Source organism: Vitis vinifera, chromosome 9 (assembly GCF_030704535.1).
Source record: "Vitis vinifera cultivar Pinot Noir 40024 chromosome 9, ASM3070453v1".
NCBI lineage: Eukaryota > Viridiplantae > Streptophyta > Magnoliopsida > Vitales > Vitaceae > Vitis > Vitis vinifera.
The window spans coordinates 519,897-535,338 of NC_081813.1; the positions used below are offsets into that span (position 1 = coordinate 519,897).

At 37.2% G+C, this 15,442-nt stretch overlaps 1 protein-coding gene across 6 annotated transcripts; it reads left to right on the forward strand.

The window, feature by feature from the left end:
* The first annotated feature begins 1,507 nt into the window (after window positions 1-1,507).
* LOC100251482 (uncharacterized) lies at window positions 1,508-15,417 on the forward strand. 6 transcript variants are annotated; one of them, XM_010656096.3, is made up of 12 exons: window positions 1,517-1,853; window positions 1,992-2,094; window positions 2,179-2,392; window positions 2,477-2,659; window positions 2,769-2,868; window positions 2,965-2,995; window positions 7,440-7,482; window positions 8,030-8,182; window positions 9,107-11,201; window positions 11,359-12,775; window positions 13,714-13,797; window positions 14,965-15,417. In XM_010656096.3, the coding sequence occupies exons 3-12, from the start codon at window positions 2,334-2,336 to the stop codon at window positions 15,027-15,029; spliced, it is 4,230 nt and encodes a 1,409-aa protein (XP_010654398.1). In that variant the 5' UTR covers window positions 1,517-1,853; window positions 1,992-2,094; window positions 2,179-2,333; the 3' UTR covers window positions 15,030-15,417. The 6 variants fall into 6 exon arrangements, with proteins under 6 accessions (XP_002271999.1, XP_059595393.1, XP_010654398.1 ...); XM_019222234.2 differs by having other exon boundaries at window positions 1,992-2,087; XM_019222235.2 differs by having other exon boundaries at window positions 1,992-2,082.
* Window positions 15,418-15,442: the final 25 nt, after the last annotated feature.

Sequence of the window (15,442 nt, forward strand, 5' to 3'; positions counted from 1 at the left end):
AAATTTGAGGAAAATGATGGCTTTCTACATTTTCAAAATTATGATTTGATCCTTATAAAATATGATTTTTTTTATTTTAAAAAATATTAAATTTACTCTTAAACATAAAATTACTCATACTACAATATTGGACCCAAAAAAAAAAATCAAAAATCTTATTATTATTTTTTACATTCCATATATAATATCTTAATTTAAAAATATATGTATATATATAGGTATTTTTATTTTTATTTATTTTTGGTCATGATCAGTGTCAGTGTCAGGTTTTCCTGGCAGATGATCCAGAGACAAATATTTTCATTGTGCAGAGGGCATTTTCAAAAATAAGTGGACAAGTGGCTCTTTTGTCCTTCTGAGGGGTATTATGGTAAAGTAATATCAATCATTTTTTTTTAAAGAATTTTGAGAAAAATCAGACTCGCGGCTTGAACCGCACGATGTGTCGACCTTTGACTCTCACTTTCAAAAGCTCCATTTTTATTGAACCGTTAAATGTAGAATCTTATTTTCGGGGGGAATGTAGACAGTTGGGTGAGGCTTGATTGCCTGCTGAATTTACCCAATTACCCCTCCTCCTCAATGTGGTCCAACCAAGCCCCTTAGCTTTCAAAGTAAGTGTACAATCATATCCTCCGGCATTGGTCCTCCTTTCTTTTTACTATTATTATTATTATTATTATTATTATTATTATTATTTAAATATGGATATGAATTTGTAGCAGATAAAGCCCTAAACTAATTATTCAATGAGATTAGTATGTGATTTTTTTTGAAAGAGAATTTACAGAATTGATTATAAAAAAATCATTGCATTTATGAAATGCATAAATATATCATTTGATTATGGGATTTATTATTATTACTTATTAATATTGTTGATTTTAGACATTTTCTAACATAATTTATTTATATTTTGAAAAAATAGAAATTCCTATTAATTAAAAAATATTAAATATCAAAATTATATCAAGTATTTTTGGATGTTAAACTTACTATATGATTTCATTGACCAACCTAATGTTTTAAATTCCACTTACATTTAACTAATTCAAGAAAGAAAAAAAGGTAATATTATTCTTACTATTCCACTTTTTTTTGCCCATTCTCATGTTGTAAAGGTTCTTATGACGATTTTAAAAGTACCTATATTGACATAAATAAAGAGCTAAACAAACCCTCGACATTAAGGTCGATGATCAAATTTGATATCATTTATAATAATTTACACCTAATTATGTAAATATTATCGTACTAAATCGAAAAAGTTATTTTTTATCTAGTATTATATATATGTTATTACAATGGTAGAAGAAAATGCAATTATATTATTTTACATTTATAATTTATTTTTCTTAAATGCGTATTTAACTTTTTTTAAAAGGAAAAGGGTATAATGGTAATTTAGAAAGGAGGGAGGTGAAGTCCAAATGGGTAATTCAAAATGGAGAAAAAGAGAGTGAGTGTCCTGGGGGGTAATCCTTGTTCAGAATTAAGATTACAATTAAAATTTTGTCTGAAGCACCCACCACGTCCACCACCATCACTCTCTTCTCTCTCTCTCTACTGTATCTAGAGAGAGAAAGTTAAAAAAGAAAGAAAGGGAAAAAGAAAAAATAATTTATCATTTTGAGAAAGGAGTAAAGCGAAAACCTTCACCTACGAGACTCCATTGGTGGAGGGTAGGGTTTTCGTAAAACCAAAAAAACATAAAACACAGCAAAATTCACAACACACACCGCCACTCTTTCAAACCACCCACAGAGGGAGAAGGCCGGAATGTCGGTTCCCACATGACCCGATTCGGGCGATCCGGTTCAGCCTTCCGAGATCTCGCCGCGTCGCCTGCTCAGGTGAGTTCCGATTTCCGACGATCCATTTCGCATTTGCTTCAATTCTTTCTCCCACTTTCCAGGGTTTGGTGGAATCAGATCTGGGTTGCTTCTGATTTGTGCTTTGGTTATGCTTCTGTTTGTGGTTTTTGTGGGTAGGATTTGCATTTTTTGGATTGGTCGATTTGAGTGGCGTCGGTGTTTATTTTCCTCACTCTTTCCGTCTCTAATTTCGTCTCCAATTGGTGGGGTTTGGTGATTGGTTGGATTTTTTTTAGTTTGTTTGTTTGTTTGCTTGCTTCCTTTTTTCTTTTGTTTTAATGTTTGATTTTTTTTTTGGTTGCAGAATCTACATTGTGGTTCTGAGGTTTTGTTGGTGGGGTTTTTGATGGTTTTAAGATTTGATTAATCAAGATTATCGCGATCTGCGCTGAGAAGTGCATACATTTGATTATATGAAAGAGGGCGCAGAAGAGGGAGTGTGAGTACAATCGAAGGAAAATGAAATCGGACGGGGCTCTTGACTATGCTGTATTCCAGTTGTCGCCCAAGCGGTCAAGGTGAGGATATTGTGGATGGGGTTTTATATTATGGAGATATTTCTATATTTGGTATTGATGTTTGTTGGGTTTCATTTTGGGCAGATGTGAATTATTTGTTTCCAGAGATGGAAACACTGAGAAGCTTGCATCGGGATTGGTAAAGCCATTTGTGACTCATTTGAAGGTTGTGGAAGAACAGGTCGCATTGGCAGTTCAGTCTATTAAGCTCGAAGTTGAAAAATATAAAAATGCTGATTTGTGGTTCACTAAAGGAACGCTGGAGAGGTATGCTGATTTTCTGTGGAAAATTATTCGGCTTCTTGTGAACAGAGTTTGAAGTAGAAGTGGGTCTATTTTCGGCCTTTTGATTTGATTCGAGCTTCTTGTTTTTCAGGTTTGTGAGGTTTGTTAGTACACCAGAGGTTTTGGAACTGGTCAATACATTTGATGCAGAGGTGTCTCAGTTGGAAGCAGCCCGGACAATCTATTCGCAGGTAGGAGCTCCCAGGTTATTCATTGGAGAATATTTGCAATAATAATCCTGTGGCATACCCTTTATTTTACTGAATTTTGGGACTCTTCTATTTCAGGGGGTAGGAGATCCGGTTTCCAGCGCATCAGGTAGGTCTCATTGCTTTGAATGAACTCTTTCAACTTTAATTTGTCTAAAATTACTTCCATATAGAATTTAATGCTGGTCCATTCTTTTTCTTTTTCTCTGTGCCCTTTTAAATACACATGTAACTATGGTGTTTACATGAGATTTTGAATTCCTTATATTTCCTTGTGTGGCATTCTTCATTATGTATGAAGAGGAATCATGTCTAGTTCATTCCTTCCCATTTTTCACTTTATCTCTGATGAGGCATAAGTGGGACTGCTCACGGAGAAAGTTACTAGAAACAGAGGAATAGTTGCATAGCTAGGTTTAGTGATCTACCAATGACAGTAGTGGTTTTTGATGTCTTGGTTAGAAACCCTTAGCAGGATGGATGAAGTGAAGAAATATTTTTTTGGAGCGTTGTGTTCAATAAATGCCATGTCATTCACTACATCATGTTGCAGGTTTGCTATGTAGGCAGCCCATTTTATATAGGAGAACCTTAGATTGTCTATCTACAATTAAACAAGTTGAGCTAGGGTTTCACTCCTTTATGATAAGCAGAGGAATGAGGAATTAACATTGTGGCTGTGAGAATAAAAGTGAGAAAAAGGAAAAAGAAAAAGATAGAGAAGAAAAGATAAGGAAACCTTAGAGCCTCACTAAGGGCTTCTAGAGGTTTCACTCTAAAAGCAAAATAATGGAGTTTTACCATTGGAAATTGCAAGGTATGCAAAAACATAATATTATTCATCATAATTTCATTTTATAACAATTAACCTTATTCATAGGCTTTAGGAAGCCCTAAAAACTCAATTAAATGATGTCAAAAGAATCCTAACCTTACAATAACTTATTATGACCCTTAGTTCTTTCTCAGAACTCCTAAAACCTTCCAAATGATAAAATGAAAAAGAAAAGAAAACCTTTCTTTCTAGAATTAAAAAAATTAAAAAGTTATAGGAACTTCTTGTAATAGGAATTTCTAATAAAGAAGATTTTCTAAATTCTAAAATGATTTGAAACAGAAACTTCTAGAAAAAACCTTTTTTTAAAATATAACAGCTTAACTTAAATAGATTTTTCCAATAAAAAATTCTCAAATTTTAAATGAGGCTTACATACCTACTAATTACTAATTATGATGGTAAAGAACCCAAATTAGCAAAATCGTCCTTTTTTTTTTCATGAGTATACCTTGAAGACTCACCTCTAGACACTGTCAATGCTTGGTAATATTTATTCAAATTTAAATTGAATGATGTCTATATGCAATAACAAAAATAAGAACTTTCCTATTAGAAAAGTAAGAAAAAAAAAGGAGGAAAAGTGAGAGCTTAGAGATGGCACCAGTAGGTGATAAGAGAAATGTGATTAAACGTGAAGGGCATTAAAAGGATAAAGAAAGAGCCAAATAGGATGGATAATGATTCAATAAGGAAAAACCAATGGTTTAGCAGAAGATTAGGTTGATGATGGGGCAAGCAGGGAAGAAATAAGGCCTTAGTTGATTGTGTATAGGTTGATAAGGTTTCTTGTGGTTGAGTTGTATGGAGGAATGCAGTTGCCAATTTTGACCTCCCATGAATTTATCTGCTCTTGGTAGCTTGGACATAAATGCAAGAAATTCTTGCTTATACTTGTGCTAAAATGACTTCTGTTTCTTATTTTCTTTTTCCATAGTGGTAGGAGAGGCTATGAATTCTTGAAGTAATACCTTAGACCTTAAATATCTCAACCTTAAAATCAAGCTTGAAAACAAAATTGAGTGAGTTGAAAAATTCATGTCTTGTTCCTTTGGTGGCTGCAATGATACATGATTGTAAGCCTGGATTTTAACTAAGAGTAGTGACAATGTTAAGGCATTTTTCATGTGCATTAATGGTTATGGGAAGGAATTTTTAGGATTGTGGTGTTCATCTATCAGCCATGGGAAGCTCATTCTAACTGTCCTTCCATAATATGAATAACATGGGACTATGCATGGGTCTAAAGAACACAAAACTTGATTCTTGGGTTGTGGATTAGTTTGGCACTCCATGTTAGGTTCCTTAAGGATGGAATTCTTGCTGGAATGGCTTGGGTGTCGCTTACGGAGGGCGTCTGTGAAACACTTGCAAAAGTAACTTTGTGTAGTCATGCTCAGCTGCATGTTTATCTTCTGCAGTGAAATTTAAAACTAAAATTGATGTTTTAGGCTGAGTGGTACATGGTTTTGCCTCTCTTGGTAACATTTTTCCAGATTGTTCTATCATCTGTTGGCTTAACACGCGGCTTTGAAGTTGAAGTGGTTTTTGTTTCTATCCCCTTGTTGGCACGTCTTTTTCCTTTTCCTTTACAGCAGGGGGAAAGGCGGTTTAGGGATGTTGTGGGGAGACAAACATATTTGAAGATTTGAAGTACAAACATATTTTAATATCTTCAAATCTATATTAAAAGGATGCTTTTTTTGCTCTGTATTCCATGTTAGAGACATAATATATCCATGTTCTCTTTCATAGTTATCTTGGATTTCTACCATTTAGATGTTATTATATCATGCGGCTTCTACTTGCCATTGTTTTTTTTTTTTTGATAAGTAAAGGTTTAAGTTAATTCTACTTGCCATTGTTATTCCGTCTTTTTTTATCATTCTCATATTCACCACACTTTGTTAGTGGGGTTTTTTGTTTCCTTTTTCTAAACTAATATACAACTCTAAAACAGAATTTTTGGGCTTAGTGGGTTGAATTTTTTGATACAGAAACAAAGATTATTGAAGTGTTTGTCAGCTTGCCATAGGCTTTTTTTTTTCCTCAACAGGAAGCATACAGATTTTATTGGAAACAAAATGAAGAAATATAGAGAAGGGTATGAGATCCTTGAACAATATCAAAAGGAAAGAAAAAAGGGAAAAAGAAAAAAGAGTATTGGACATCCACGAAAGAAAACCAGATGAGGGCACAACAGGAACTTAATCCAGTTTCAAAAGGAAAAAAAAAAAAAAGAGAGAGAGAAGACTCAATATGCTATGGTGCTGTTAGGGTGTCACTTTCCTCAGGGATAAAGTTGTTAGAGAATAGACCAATAATTTAGGAACTGTCAAATTGAAGTGGTTGGTACTGTGCTCTCCATGTCATTGGCTGCCTCTTTTTCGTAGTTGTTATGGGGATGGGTGTTGTTGTTGTTGGAGACACAACCCATTCTCTTCTTTTATGGTTATCTTCAATTCTATCTTTTGGAGGTTACCATATCAAACAGCTTCCACATGTCCCATTATTTCTAATACTCCCATGAACTTGTTGGTTGCATTTTTTTTAATTCCTTCTCTCTCTGAACTGTTGTATAACTATAGACATGACTTTGGGCCTATAAAGAAGGATAAGAGATCCTTCAAACAAAACCCACTGAGGAAAACCCATTAAAGCAAAACTTAAATGAGAACCAATCCAGTCCCAAGAAAACAAGCTCTCAATAAGCTAGACATAGTGCTGTTAGACAGTTCATAAAAGCCAAAATTATTGGAAAATGGGTGAAGAGTGTGAAAACGGACTCTGGCATGTGGAGTGACAAACAAATGGAGAAACAAACAAATGCTTTACCTGTTACAGAGGCTTGAACCCAGGATTTCAAGAACAGTTTTTGACAAAAGTATTTCTATGCTGTCTAATGTCTAGACAACAAAACTAATGGTCAAATAACACTATTCAAAACAAGTGCACTGTTAAATGCATCTAAGATATGCATGACATTTCTTTTCTACCATGGGGCCAGCCTTTAAGGTTATTGAAGGCTGTCAGCCTTGCCTTGCAAACTGGATTTGAGGAAATAAAATATATAGAGAGAAAAACTCCATTTGCATGGTGACTAGGTTCTATAAAAAAATCCAAGTAGAGCCAAAAACAAGAATAGTGGTGTTTCACTTAGGAAATCAAGAAACTCCAATATGAGGTAAAAATTTCCATATTAGGAAGATTTGGAATTGGTTAGGCAAGTGTTCATTTAATTCTTGTCATTTGTAAATAATTCACAAATTATTGGTCTTACTATTTTCTTGATGGTTTTATTTGGTGAATTGTTGTTTTTAGAGAGAAGAGAAGAAAGTTTGATATCTGAAATCGTTTAAGTGAATTCTGATATTGGTTAGCTGTACATTAATGCTGTGTGTTTGCTTACATTGGCTCCTCTGCCTCTCCTTTCCCAATTTCCAATGGCATCTCAGCCATGTTGAAGTTGATACTGAAGAAAGAGCTGAAATCATAAGTCTTGTTTTGGAATATTTTATTTGTCATATTAATCTTTAAGCTGCAGTTTTGGCGGCTTTTTTAAATACAATTTTGATCCTTTATTTATCAAAAATAAAAAAATAAAATTTATTTGTCATATTAGCGAGCTGAAAGCCTGAAACCATAAGTCTTGTCTTGGAATATTTTATTTGTCATATTAGCTTGTTTACACAGTTGCCGGACCTGTAATTTGTTTCAGGTGGAGATGTAACAGGATCCGTGGCCGCGGCTGATGCAACCAAGTAATACCTCTCTTTCTCTCTCTCTCTCTCTTTCCAGTTTGCTTTAGTTGCCAGGGATACATTATTTATTTAGATGTTAGCACAAAATGTTAGTGTTTGAAGCAGGGAGAACCTGGATAATGACCATGCCTTTAGATGAAACTGGATGTTTATAGTTTACAATTAGAACTGAACTGCCTGTCAAACCAAAAGAAAGAGAAAGTATCCAGGACCTTCATTGTGGCTGATGTGATACAACTACCTATTCATATTTTGGCATTCTCAAAACTTAAAAGCCAGTAAAAAAAGAAAATTACTTGGATTTGTAAATAATTACGGAAATTTTTTAACAATTAGAGAAATAAATTTTGAAAATTTCATTTTAATGAAGAATTACCATTTTATTATTTTTACAGTCAATTAATTCTAGATGAGATAGTAGAACATGAATGGGTGGTTAAACGGAGGTGTACCTGATCATGCTAACATTACGCGAATCACCCTCAGACTGATGTGTTGATGATATGCTGAATGTCAATCTAATGCTCTAATTTTCCCATTTACACAGGAAGGAGCTCCTGAGGGCCATTGATGTAAGACTTGTCGCGGTTAGACAGGACTTAACCATGGCTTGTTCTCGGGCATCAGCTGCTGGTTTTAACCCAGAGACAGTAGCAGAACTCCAGATCTTTTCTGATAGGTTTGGTGCTCACCGGTTAAGGTAACAATTCTGGAATCATGTCTTCAGGCCAAACCTCCGTCTCTCTTACGTCACTTTTAGCATTCTTTTTCTTGGTAGCCTACTGTCCACTAGTGCAATTTTTTTGAAATTTGTCCCCAGAAAGTGTGGACATGGAAAGGGTTTTGCTTGATTTTCAAATGAATTATTATTCTAATATCTAGGAAATTTAAGGGCCTATTGGGCAATTGTTTTTAAAAAACAGTTTTTTGTTTTTTAGAACAGGAAACAATGCTGAGAATTTATTAGCTCTTTTCTTGAAAATTTCCATTTTTCTACCAGGAGAAAAATTCATTATTAAACTTAGTCCTCTATATCTTCTCTCTTCCCTGCTTTTATCATATTGCTTCATATACCATCAAATGTCTGGTTTGGGATTTGTTCTTTCATCGGAGATGAAGTGGGCCTCTATCGGGTTTTCTGGGCCCGGATTCCATTTCCAATATGTTGCATGATCGTACAAATACTTGGGTGGGCCACCATGCAGTAGAGTGGGTCCAACATGTGTTATGGTTGCTGACATGCTGTTGCATTACCATGAGAGTCCCCATATATATATATATATATATATGATATATGGAGCGATGGTTCTTTCTGTTGGGCCCACCGTACTTGCTAATCAAATCTCAAAATCAGTTTCAGTTATCACACTCTAAAAATAAAAATGATAAAAACTATATAAAGTTAAAATAAATTAAATATTTGTTCCGAAAAAATAAAGAATAAAATAAAAACCCTGCATGTCACAATATGGCAGGTACAGCCGGTATGGCAGGTGTGGCAGTTCAAGTGCTGTTTTCTATTTTTCGAAGTTCGATCCGAAAAATTACAAAAAAAAAAAAAAAAAAACTATTTATTTCCTAAAATGTAAAAATATTTTCTTATTATTTTTTCTTTCCTCCGCAGTGAAGCTTGTAGCAAATTCTTTTCATTGTGCCAAAGGCGGCCGGACCTCATCAGCACCGCAACATGGAAGGGCGGCGCCGACGACCGAGCCGTCAGGTCATCTTCCGGGTCGGACATGTCCATAGATGAGCCGCCCGAAAACAAACAGCCGGCGGCCCAAGAGCCTGACGTGCCGAAGCCCTCCACGTGTCAGCCAACCAAGTCCACCACCCTCAACTTCCCTGGTCGACGTAGCCTAGGCGAGAAGGAGAAGGAGAAGGAAGGCGACGGTGGTCCCGAGAAAGAGACTCCGACTCCGACTGAAACGTCGTCAGCGTCTTCAATTCAGGGGAGTCAACCCGCGAGGCGACTCAGCGTGCAGGACCGAATTAACCTCTTTGAGAACAAACAGAAGGAGAGCTCTACTAGCGGTAGTGGTGGAAAAGTCGTGGTTGGGAAGTCCGTTGAGCTGAGGCGGCTTTCTTCTGACGTGTCATCCGCTCCGGCGGTGGTTGAGAAGGCTGTTCTAAGGAGATGGAGTGGGGCCAGTGACATGAGCATTGATTTGAGCTTCGAAAAGAAGGATACGGAAAGCCCCTTGTGCACGCCTTCTACTTCTTCCCTTCCGCAGACCAAATCTTTGACCGATACAGCAACTCCAAATAGTGCCGAACCCAAGGGTGTTTTCCCCCCTAGACCCTGTGATTCTGGGTTCAAAGATCCATCGAATAGTGGGACTGGGTCGGTCTCAGTCCGGGCTGACGACCATCAAGCAGTTTCTCAAACCCAATTCAGATCTTTTCAGGGTAAAGCAGAGAAGCTTGGTTTTACCAATCATTCGGCTTTGCAAGAGAGGTTGAAGGGTTCCTCTGGAGGTGAAGATCACGGTGTAAATAAAGATCAGGTAGCTTCTGAGATACAGTCAAAAGTTGTATCTGATCGGGCTGAGCCCGCAGGATTGAAAAACCAGGGCTCTGCTCTCACTCAGTTTGGAGTTTCTTCCAATAGAGTGGATGATGCTGGAAGTAGAGATCAGGCAATTGCTCAATCGGGTTTTCGGGGCTCTCTGAGACAAGCTGTAGAGGTTGCTCCGAATTCTAAGGATTTATCAAGTTCTCAGGCTCATTCCAAATTGCCCTCCGGGCAGCTGGAAGGTGGAATTGGTTCAAAAGTTAGGGAAGCTTCTTTGTCTGTAACAAAAGTGTCTGTGGTTGATGAACTGACTCCTCAGCCCCAGTGGAAGTCCTTTGTAGGAGAAATTGAGGAAGAGGAAAAGAGAGATTTGGCATCGTCAGACAAGAAACCCACAACAGTGGACGATTCTACACTGCAGAGAATGAAGTTCCAGAAGCAGGTTTCTGGTCCTGAACAGATCAAGAAGTCACAAGTAAAGAGGGATGAGAGCAGTTCCTTTTATGGGAATACTAAGCCTGCTTTTGCTGGTAAAAGGGGCTCAGATAATCAAGAGAGCTTCACTTCGTTCTCAACTGCACCTATAGAACAAGTTCAGAGGGTAAGGCAGTCTAAAGGAAATCAGGAACTCAATGATGAGCTGAAAATGAAGGCAAATGAACTTGAAAAGCTTTTTGCAGAGCACAAGCTTCGAGTTCCGGGAGATCTGTCCACCTCTTCAAGGAGAAGCAAGCCTGCCGACATGCAGGTGGAACCAGTAGTAAGTTCCCAGTACAGAAAACCCACAACTGAGATTGATTCTGCACAATTTCCTGACAAGAACATGATGACACCTGTGGGGAGTTCCAGTAATTTGGCAAAATTCAATGTTAGTCCAGTAATGAAAACGGTAGATAATGAAAATTATGGAGATACTCTCAGGCAGAATCTCTCTGAGCTTGGTTTTTCAGATGATTCTAGAGGAAAATTCTATGATCGGTATATGCAGAAAAGAGATGCAAAACTGAGGGAAGAATGGGGTTCTAAGAGGGCAGAGAAGGAGGCCAAGATGAAGGCTATGCAGGATACCCTTGAACGCAGTAGAGCGGAGATGAAGGCCAAATTTTCATTATCAGCAGACAGAAAGGATTCAGTATCCAATGCTCGTAGACGTGCTGAGAAACTCAGATCGTTCAATATGAGATCCGCTATGAAGAGGGAGCAGGTATTCTTTATTTTGATCATCTTATGAAGAAATAAGTTATATGATTATTAATTGGTAGATTTGGATGCTTTTTTTTTTTGAAAATTTTATGGTCAGTTTATTTATTTTTTCCAAGTATCACTTGTAACTGGCAAATCATTGGTTTTCTTTTTGACAGTTGTCAATTGATTCCATTCAGAGTGAAGAGTATGAAGATGAATCTGCATTTCTTGAACAGAAGCCTTATGGTCAAGATAAATTGTTTAGTGAGGCAGCTTTTGGAGATAGTGCATCTAGGAGCACCCAAACCAAGAAGTTTTTGCCTAACAGGAATTTATCTTCAGCCACCCCTCGCACCTCAGCAACACCAGTTCCACGGTCATCTGCAAAAGCTCTCAATTCTAGTTCTGGGAGGCGAAGAGCGCAATCAGAAAATCCCCTTGCACAGTCTGTTCCCAACTTCTCTGATTTCAGAAAGGAAAACACAAAGCCTTCTTCTGGAATCAGCAAAGTAACACCGCGATCGCAGTTGAGAAGCATTGCCCGCACCAAGAGCAACAGTGATGAGATGACTCTTTTCAAGGAAGAGAAGCCAAGGCGATCTCAGTCCTTGAGGAAAAGCTCTGCTAATCCTGTAGAGAGTAAGGACTTGTCTGACTTGAACTCTGATGGTGTGGTTCTGGCACCATTAAAATTTGATAAAGAGCAGACTGAGCAAGGCCTCTATGACAAATTTTCTAAGAATGTGGAGTCAAAGCCTTTTCTTAGGAAGGGCAATGGCATAGGTCCTGGTGCTGGAGCTAGTATTGCTAAGTTGAAGGCCTCAATGGCATCTGAGGCTTTGAAAAATGAAGAAGAATTTGATGAGTCTACCTTTGAGGTGGAAGATTCAGTGGATATGGTAAAAGAGGAGGAGGAAGAAGAAGAGTTTGAAACCATGACGGCAGAAGATGGTACAGATATGGATAATGGAAAACCAAGACTGAGCCATGAATCTGACAAATCAGGTAATTCTGAGTCTGAAAATGGTGATACTTTAAGATCTCTATCTCAAGTGGACCCTGCCTCAGTAGCTGAGTTGCCTGTGGCAGTTCCTTCGGCATTCCACACAATAGGGTCTGTGCAGGAGTCACCAGGGGAAAGCCCTGTGTCATGGAACTCTCGCATGCATCATTCTTTTTCTTATCCAAATGAGACCTCAGATATTGATGCGTCTGTGGACTCTCCAATTGGAAGCCCTGCATCTTGGAATTCCCATTCACTTACCCAAACAGAGGCTGATGCTGCTCGGATGAGAAAGAAATGGGGAAGCGCTCAAAAACCTATTCTCGTTGCCAACTCTTCCCACAACCAATCTCGCAAGGATGTGACAAAAGGGTTTAAACGGTTATTAAAGTTTGGAAGGAAACACCGTGGGACAGAGAGTCTGGTTGATTGGATATCTGCTACAACTTCTGAAGGAGATGATGATACTGAAGATGGACGTGATCCTGCCAATCGTTCATCTGAAGATTTGAGGAAATCGAGAATGGGATTCTCTCAAGGTCATCCATCTGATGATAGCTTCAATGAAAGCGAGTTGTTCAATGAACATGGTAACCTATATGTTTCCTGATCTTTCAGTATTTGAGCATCTTTTTTTAAGGCTGCTTACATCAAATCAAGATTTAATTTGTTTTAGTAGAAATGTCTACAGCAATTTGCTACTTTTTTGAGTTTATATTTTTTTGAAGGATTGTGATGCATGTCCACACCTTCTTTCCTAGATATGAAAAATTATTATATTCATAGACATTTTTGAACAAGGTCTCTCCAAACTCGTCTTTAGTTTATGGGATAATTTTAATTTATATGATTTAGTTCAATCAAAGGTGTTGTTTAGAAGAATGATCTCAATAGATCAAGTTCAGTGTCTGCAGCCTTAACTTCAACTCCTCTTCTCTATGAGGGAGTTGCTTAGGCTGCAAAGGTGCCATTTGGTGGTTCCATGAGCCCAAATGACTGTTTAAATCTCTACCATTCAATTTTTGAGTTCATTCGGAGGTCCAACTGGGATTCCTAATGTTGCTGCAGCAATTAATCTAGGAAATGATTTGAGAACAAAAGAATCTCTGCCATTCAATTTTTAGGTTGAGTTGGAGGTCCAACTAGGATTCCTAACGTTACAAAAGCTGAGGCTTATCTATGAGTTGATTTGAGAACAACTGTAAAATCTTTGTTGTGCATCTCTCTCTCTTTCTCTCTCTCTTGTTTTCTTCCTTTGGGAAATTTCTGCTTATCAGAAACTGTTCTCAGTTTAAGACATCCTTTTCTTTTTCCTTTTCATATTCTACCCTTAAGCGAAAAGAAAAAAATCTAGCAAGCTTCTTTTTCAACAACTTTTTGTTTCTCAGGTTCAAACTTAAAAGAATGTTGTTTTATTTTATTTGTGCTTTATTTTTCTGTTTTAGTTTCCTTTTTATGCCTATGTTGTAGAGCAAGATATATGTCTAGATTTACAAGTTGAAAACTCAGTGCTGCTTTTTTCTTACAGTTCAAGCCTTACATAGCTCTATCCCAGCACCTCCTGCAAACTTCAAACTGAGGGAGGATCATCTATCTGGAAGCTCTTTAAAAGGTGAATGCTTATCTATTCTTGTTCAGTAGTTTGTCCTTGCCTTGTTGACTGTAGCTTTATGATTGCTTTAACTCTTAAGAAACACTGCAGTTGTGTGCAAAAAAGACATCCCATTCTGTAATTTTGTGGCAGGGATGGTATTTCTTACCTGACCTGACAAATCGCATGGGGTTGATGTCTGCCTTTCCAGCCCCATCTGGTTAGGTTCTGATATCCTCCTCTATGTCTCATTTATGAGTTAAATCTGGTTCATGTCGACCCTATCATAAGCACATTCTCTAGCATCACCAATTACAATATGCATCAGCTTAGAAGGGCACTCAAATGGCAACATGATTATCCTGGGAACTGCTGTAGGTTCGAGATAAGTAGTCCACTGTCATTGATTCAACATGTAAATACTTCAAACCACACTTTAAAAACAAACTTCATGATTTGGTTATAACAGTACCACTGTTAATAGAAGGCCCACATTAGATTTAGAAAACAAATGCCAATTGCTTCCTTTTCAGTCAAGATCTCAGGTCCTAAACACTTGTGTATGGTGCAATGATTGGTAGTTATGGTATTGCCAGTGGTAAAAATGGTTCTTCCTAAGGGAAAAATGCATTGTTCTATTACAATCTGTTGCACCTTATACATTGCTTTGGACCTAAGTTACTATTCCTACCTAGCTTGTGATAGTGATTTATTATCCAGTATTACAATAAATTAATATTGATATTTGGATAACATGGAGAAGAAGTGGGAATGGAAATTTGGTTTTGGGATTGAGTTTGTTCACCTTTCCAATAAGGACGGGGCTTTGGTCATTTGTGAAATTGTAAATGTTTGAGCTCAACCTGACTGGAATGACTGCCACCTTTGTATCTAGTTACATTGGCATGATTGAATGGGTTCTAACCAAGACAGCTAGGGTTTTTGCCACTCAGCAAACTTTTTTGAACCCAATATTATTATATGGCTGTTTAACTGCTGCCACCCCTATACCAAGTCTATGGTTGATGCAATTGAATGCTTCCTTTCTAACTGCATATCTTGGCCTTTGGAATTGACAATTTTACTTGTATATTGTAGTCTTTTGCATATATCTGATATAAATATATTAAATCTAATATTACATGTAAATGATCAATCATTTGTTCTTTTCTGGTCTAAATTTTACAGCTCCACGATCATTCTTCTCACTCTCATCCTTCCGGAGCAAGGGAAGTGACTCAAAGCCCAGATAACTGCCACTGAGAAAAACCCAGAGCTCTGAATGTCTGGTTCATCATCAATGGTGGGGTGTAAAGGATGATATATATATATATATATATATAAATAGAAAATGCTTGAGGTAGGCACCATACAATCATATATAAAAGACCTACAATGCCATCTTGTATACTCCATGGATCTGTCAGGCCTTCCTCACAATTTAGTCAGTTATTTCTGATAGTTGTGTTGAAATATGTTGTATATTGTATTGAGCAAAAAGTCGCCAATTGGTGTGACATCATTGTGATTTTGGTAGTCCAGGGCATTCTTTTTCTCCTCTTCATTTGCTCTTTAGCCTTGTGTGATGTATATCAGAAGTTGAACTATTGTTAGAATCAGAAATGTTGACAGTTTTAAGAAGAGTGATGTGATTATGCGGAGTATA

Coding starts and splice junctions, on each gene's coding strand:
- LOC100251482 (XM_002271963.4), top strand. CDS start 2,334: ATGAAATCGGACGGGGCTCTTGACTATGCTGTATTCCAGTTGTCGCCC. Junction 8,183..9,106: donor TTTGGTGCTCACCGGTTAAG/GTAACAATTCTG, acceptor TTTCCTCCGCAG/TGAAGCTTGTAGCAAATTCT. Junction 12,776..13,713: donor CGAGTTGTTCAATGAACATG/GTAACCTATATG, acceptor TTTTTCTTACAG/TTCAAGCCTTACATAGCTCT.